Source organism: Notothenia coriiceps, unplaced genomic scaffold (assembly GCF_000735185.1).
Source record: "Notothenia coriiceps isolate Sejong01 unplaced genomic scaffold, NC01 NC01_scaffold00037244, whole genome shotgun sequence".
In the NCBI taxonomy this organism is placed as follows: domain Eukaryota; kingdom Metazoa; phylum Chordata; class Actinopteri; order Perciformes; family Nototheniidae; genus Notothenia; species Notothenia coriiceps.
The window spans coordinates 3,395,922-3,402,050 of record NW_011369945.1 but is presented as its reverse complement, the minus strand read 5'-3'; the positions used below and the strand labels follow the sequence as shown (position 1 = coordinate 3,402,050).

Below are 6,129 nucleotides of genomic sequence, written 5' to 3'. Positions count from 1 at the left end.
CCGGTGCTGCGTCGCAGCATTCAGAGTAATTTGCTCACGTTGGGTTCAACGCGTCATAGAGCGACCAAGTCATTTCATGCGGCTGGCAATACATCAAACTTGCACACTCATTTGAAAAGGCATCACCCGAACGTGAACATCAACGGTACCAAAAGAAAAAAGACTGAAGTGCAAACCCAACTCCCACTAGCATTTAAGCCTCCACCACTCGCAAAAAGTTCAGACCGAGCCAAAGCTATTACAAACGCCAAATATCCTTATGTTAGCATGTTAGCAAAGCGCTACCTGTCTGTATCTGCTACCTCTGTCCCTAGCGAGAGGGTGTTCTCCACAGCAGGAGGCATTGTTAGTGCCAGCAGATCTGCCCTTTCGGCAAGCAATGTGGAAAAGTTCATCTTTCTTTAAAAAAAACAAAACAATGACAAGCCAGTCCTAATGTCAAGCTGGCTGCTTAGGTACTAGTAGTACAGTACAGTTTAAATACAGATTATTTCATTATATTTTGTATTTATTTGAGTGAATATTCAGGTTAATAATTAAAAACCCAAAACTAATATTTTATGTTTTGTGATCATTTTTTCTGCTGTACCGAAAAAGTACCAAACCGTGACCTAAAAACCGAGGGATGTACCGAACCAAAATGTTTGTGAACCGTTACACCCCTATGGTCCATCAGTTCTCAAGGTTTAGTTATTGTGCATTGGGTTGGGTCACACAATAAGGTTAATTCATCACTGAGGCAATGGTAGACCAGCAACCTGTGTTCTGCTAGGTTCTTTTGTCGATGGAGTCTGGTAACTTGGTTGGTTATTGGTCTGACAGAAAGGTAAATATAGCATACACTTAAACTGATTTTCATTTTATTTAAAAGGTCCCATGTCATGCTTTTCCGGTTATTACCCGTCCCCTTGTGTGTTATGAAGGTTTTTATGCATGTAAACGGTCTGCAGAGTCAAAACCCTTAAAGTACACCCTGTAGCGAGTAAAACTCTAACACAGAAAATACCTCCCCAAAACGCCTCGTTGGTGAAATGTCATCATCCATTTGATTCTTCCGGGTACGAGATTAAATGGACCAATCCGTGGAGCAGTTACGTTAGGCCCCCGCTGATTGGTCCAAATTGACCAATCCACGGACTTCCTCACACACACACTCCGTGCATGCAGCTCTGCTGATCTCTCCTCCCTGGCTGCAGGCTGATAACAGACAGTTGGGATCGCGGTGAAATTCTCTCTGCAGACCCATTCTCACAGCGTTTATCAACCTTTTTCTTACTCAATATCAAGCCACACGTATTGTTTTTACTTCGGCTGTGACTTTGTGTGTGCTCAGGATGAGTTTGGCTGTGTTTGGCTAAACAAGGAAACAACACCTCCACGGAGCTCAGCGCGATTCACAACGCTGAAACTCGACCAACAACCAAATCACATGAATCTCCCGCCCCAGACACACAAGCACGCGGTTTGATTGGCTAGAGCTTGCACTGGCATATGATTCGATTGGCTGACGCCTCCGTCGAGGCGGCAAAGGTAGAACGTTGCTCTACTTTTGCAGCGAGCACCGCGAGAGAAGCTACGCTTTGCTCCCACAATGCAGTTCGGCGAATCGTGACGTCAACCCATTCAAAGTGAATTGGCAGAAGCGTTGAAGCGGCAACGCACGCCGCCGTGTGTAGAAGCCGTTAGGGCTGCAACAAACGACTAATTTGATAATCGATTAATGAAACGATTAATGGACTATTCGGACTATTACTGTATGCCTTGCACAATTTCTCAAACACTCTCATTGTCCACATCGAGAGGGGTAAAGTTTAACCACACCTCGGAGCGCGTTCTCTCCGCCATCTCCGCAGTGTGTTGCTGCGTGTGTGTAAACTGCCCCGCCCCCTCACACACAGACGGGGGAGAGATCTATCTCGTCTGATCGAAAATACATCATAGACGCATTTGTTTGTCTTTTTGCATATTAGAAACGAGTTGGCGACACTAAGACTGCGATGTAATGTTTTTGTAGCAATAATACATGACATATTTTTTTTAAATGTCTCCAGTAACGATAAAAAGACCAATAACGTTGGAGCTTAACAGCACGTAAAACACACGTGATGACGCCACAAACGAATCGACGACTGAATTAGTTGGCAACTAATTTGGTAATCGATTTCAATCGATTAAGTCGATTAGTTGTTGCACCCCTACTGACTATAGACAACAACAAAAAAACCTATACAACCCCCTGCGGACAATCCAAACTTTCCCTTTAAATGAAACGAAGAACAGAATCAACGAATACATGAAGGAAGCAGACCTTTAGATCCTGTTCAGCATTCATGGCATGTGGGCCTCTGGGAGCCGGCGGGGGAGGAGGCCCTCGGGGAGGGTGCTGTGGGTGCTGGCCGTGCTGTGGGTGTTGTGGATGCTGCAGGTGCTGTGGGTGCTGAGGTCGGGGATGGGGCATGAGACCCCCACCCACATTGGTTGACATTTGAGGGCCCATAGGGGAGCGCTGGACACCTCCGGCAAACGAGTTAACGTGAGGAGGACGAACCAGAGGAGAGACCAGGTTGGGCTGAGACAAAATCTGGAGGAACAATGAATTGGTGGTTAACAGTTGAGTTCCATGCTAGTGAACATTCTATAGACACTACTAAAATACAGGCTTTATGACGACTGCTCTACCTGTGGGTTGTACTGGCCAGGGAAGTGCTGTGCCATCCTCATGCCGGCGGAGCTCGCCTGAAACTGCTTCTGGTACAGCATGCTGTTGATCTTACTGGACTGGCTGCTGGGAGAGGTGGAGCTGGCCCTGCAGGCAGAGGAGAGGGAAACCATGAAATCACACATGGTGGTTAAGTACCAGATACATTGACTTTGGTCTGTGTAGCACAAATGTGTACGAATAAGGACACAACAGGTAGCAGGGCCTTGCAAGGCTTGCACATTCAGAGTTTTGGTTCCAATTGTTAATCCACATTTGCGGTGTGATAAGAATGTATGGGTGGTACCTGTAATGGCTGGAGGTGGGTGTAGTGCTCCTGGCACCGATAGGAGGCGTTCCGGGCTTCATATCCATCCCACTGCCAAATAGTTTTAGATCCATGTCCATCTGGAAGGTGACAGCGCAAACAAACGTTACAACCACATTCCCACAACATTTAAAATTAAATAGCGTCAAATATGTCAGCATTACCTTGCTGGTAGGGGGCTGCATCATGCTGTGGCTCGGGCCCATGAGGCCTCGGTACGGCTGGGAGATGGGGGGCTGTCTGTTGATGTTGGGAGGTTGTGACTGAGGGGGAGTGGGAGGCAGCGCCAGGAGGGGCTGGCCTCCACTCGAGCCAAAGTTTGACAGCGACAGCTGGGAACTGGACAGAGGGACTGTCACCTGGAGAGAGATCAAGATGTTACATACCAACAACAGCAAATCATTGATGAGAAAACCATGCTGCTTTTCAGTTTAACATCAATGTGTGGATGAGTGGTAAACAACATAGGCTATAAATATGAAGTTTAAAATGTAAGTTTTTATCACCGTGTTTGCGTATTGGTTACCTGTTGCATTGCAGAACTGGGCGACTGAGCGTTGCTATAGTAACTGCTCTGGCCATGCTGTTGGACTTGCCCTGAGTACATGTTTGAATGCTGACTCATTCCTTGTCGAGCCTGCACCAAAGACAGATAAGTCTGATTGGATGTACACAAAATAAATCAAATACAGATGTCAGTATGAGGAAAATATATGACAGTATAATACAGTAAATCAATTCTGGGAACAGACTGGTTACCTGCAGCAGGTGTGTGTCTATGAGCTGGGAGCCCCCCATGCCGGAGGGCTGGTTCAGCTGCGGCTCAAACAGAATGGGAATGTGCTGGGTGGAGGAGGCCTGCTGATAGGCCAGATTAGACTGAGGTTTGCCTAGATCAGGCGCCTGCACGCCAGCATAGCTGTGCAGGGAGGGTCCTGACAGCATCATGGAGGGCTGCGACAGGCTGCTCTGCATGAAGGCCTGCTGAGACCTGAGGATGGAGCGGGACATGAGTCAGGAGAGAATAATAGAGATGCACCCATCAGTACACTGATATCAATTATTTATTTAATCAGTGGACAATATCGTATCGCGCAGCTAAAATGGTTTCAGTGGAGTTGTGATTTAAGCCAAAAAATAAACCAATGAAAAATGTATTTTATTTCAATACTTAGTCTGCAATGCTGTTAAGAAAAGTTTTACAAATAAAAAGTGCTCAATCATCAAAAAAAGCTTTAAATACAACATGTGATTGGAAGTCCAATGCTTCTTCCTAACTGGAGCAGCTTTAGAACATTAGAGTTGGAAATGGGGATACTGGTGCTTCTGCAGTCCTGCATATTTCCCCTGTGTTTCAACTGAGTACCTGTGCAGTGTTGAGTGGTACCTGTAAGGCTGCAGTGAGGAACTGAACAGGTCCTGTGGTTGGGAGACTGGAGGACCGGCACTGAGTCCCAGCTGAGCCTGATGTTGGTGTTGATGTTGGTGTTGGTGTTGTTGGTGTTGTTGTTGTTGATGATGTTGTTGTTGTTGTTGTTGATGTTGTTGTTGTTGATGTTGTTGATGATGTTGTTGGTGTTGGTTATGATGTTGGTTATGGTGTTGGTTATGGTGCTGGTTATGGTGCTGGTGCTGCGGCTGACCCTGCAGTGGAGCGTAGATGGGGATTGGAATCTGCTGCACTGCTGTCGGCTAGAAGGTGGAGAAACACAGACACGCAGTTTGACCTCCATGTTTAAAAAAACATTCTTGCAGCTTGTTTCTGACAAAGAGACCGTCCTACCTGCGAGAGGCCGGGCTGGAAACCTTGCTGCTGCGCCAGGGAGGGAGGTGCCAAGCGAGGGTGGGGGGTACTGAATAGGTGGCTAGTGTCCATGTAGAAGGCTGGAATCTGAGCTGCAGAACCTCAACATACAAGGGTTTGAATATTAGGGATTATGAACATAGTGGATCATCCAAAACACGAAACTGAAGTATCAGGACTATCAAAAGAACAAGCAGGTTGGTGTTTAAAGTATACATTTAAAGACATAACAAACGTCACAGTTCAGTGCCATGTTTCTCTCACCTGCTGCAGACTGAGAGACGTACACCTGGGGGGTCTGCTGCTGCTGGGGCAGGAGTGTAGGCACACAGCCCAGCTGAGAGAAGCTGCTGCTGCTACTGCTGCTGCTGGAGGACAGACCGCCACTCTGCAGCTGCTGGGGCTTCACCTTACAGATGTTAGGGGGGTCCGAGGCTGTGGTGGTCTTGGTGCTGAGTGATGACGTTGTATAGGTACCAGAACCTTCAGGGTGGAGATGAAAATGTGTAAAACATGAACATCTTTGACAACACTATTGGAGATATAAGGCAGATGTTTACTGGGAGTCATGTTACCTGTCAGAGAGGTGCTGGGGGTGACAGAAGCCACGGGAATCTGTGGCATAGAGGCTGAAGAGAAGGTGGAGTACGAGGACGCACAGGATGTGATGGGGGAGGAAGAGGACACGACGGGAGAGTTCTTCTCCAGACTCGGGGAATTCTCCCACGCCTTACGAGCCGATTCCATCTGAGGAGGAGACAGAATGTAGCAGGTATTTAGGTCATGTTAAACTGAAACCTTTCTCCGAAGTACAGCACGGTGTGTTGCTTCTCTGTGTACCTTTAGTGTTAGGTCAACAGTAGCAGGAGAGACATTGCTGAGGCTGGAGCTCTGCTGCAGGGTCTCTCTCCGAGGAATGGGCAGTGAGTGGGGTAGTGCCACCTGAAAAAAATACAAAAAATAAGTCTTTGAATAATAACCAGTTTTTAGGATTAGAGTACCGTAATTTTCCCATTTTTCGACGCTGCGGTTTATATAACGGTGCGGCTAATCTATGGATTTTTACAGCTAACGGCCACTAGGGGACCTCCTAAATCTATGGATTTTACAGGTTACAGTCCACCACCTTTAACTCTATGGGCTCTATGGCCGGTCCGCGCCCCCCACCTTTAAGCGGCGGGCTCCAGCAGGAAAAGCTGGAGGCCGGAAAAGAGTGAGACAGGTAGCGCGCAAAAGTAAAAGTGGAACCGAGAGTGGTACGAGAGACAGAACGAGAGCAAAAGCCGGACGACTTGACAG

The 6,129-nt window shown here is 47.3% G+C and overlaps 1 protein-coding gene across 1 annotated transcript in view; it reads right to left on the bottom strand.

Moving 5' to 3' along the window:
- Positions 1-2,232: 2,232 nt before the first annotated feature.
- prrc2c (proline-rich coiled-coil 2C) overlaps positions 2,233-6,129 on the bottom strand; it is a 20,347-nt gene continuing 16,450 nt past the window's right edge. The window contains exons 17-28 of the mRNA XM_010794153.1: positions 5,671-5,772; positions 5,406-5,577; positions 5,095-5,313; positions 4,810-4,922; positions 4,669-4,718; positions 4,414-4,500; positions 3,786-4,017; positions 3,553-3,663; positions 3,191-3,385; positions 3,006-3,106; positions 2,680-2,806; positions 2,233-2,581 (exon numbers count right to left, since the gene is read on the bottom strand). Coding sequence (XP_010792455.1) covers positions 2,261-2,581; positions 2,680-2,806; positions 3,006-3,106; positions 3,191-3,385; positions 3,553-3,663; positions 3,786-4,017; positions 4,414-4,500; positions 4,669-4,718; positions 4,810-4,922; positions 5,095-5,313; positions 5,406-5,577; positions 5,671-5,772 — 1,830 coding nt within the window. The 3' untranslated portion in view covers positions 2,233-2,260. The remainder of the gene's footprint in view (positions 2,582-2,679; positions 2,807-3,005; positions 3,107-3,190; positions 3,386-3,552; positions 3,664-3,785; positions 4,018-4,413; positions 4,501-4,668; positions 4,719-4,809; positions 4,923-5,094; positions 5,314-5,405; positions 5,578-5,670; positions 5,773-6,129) is intronic.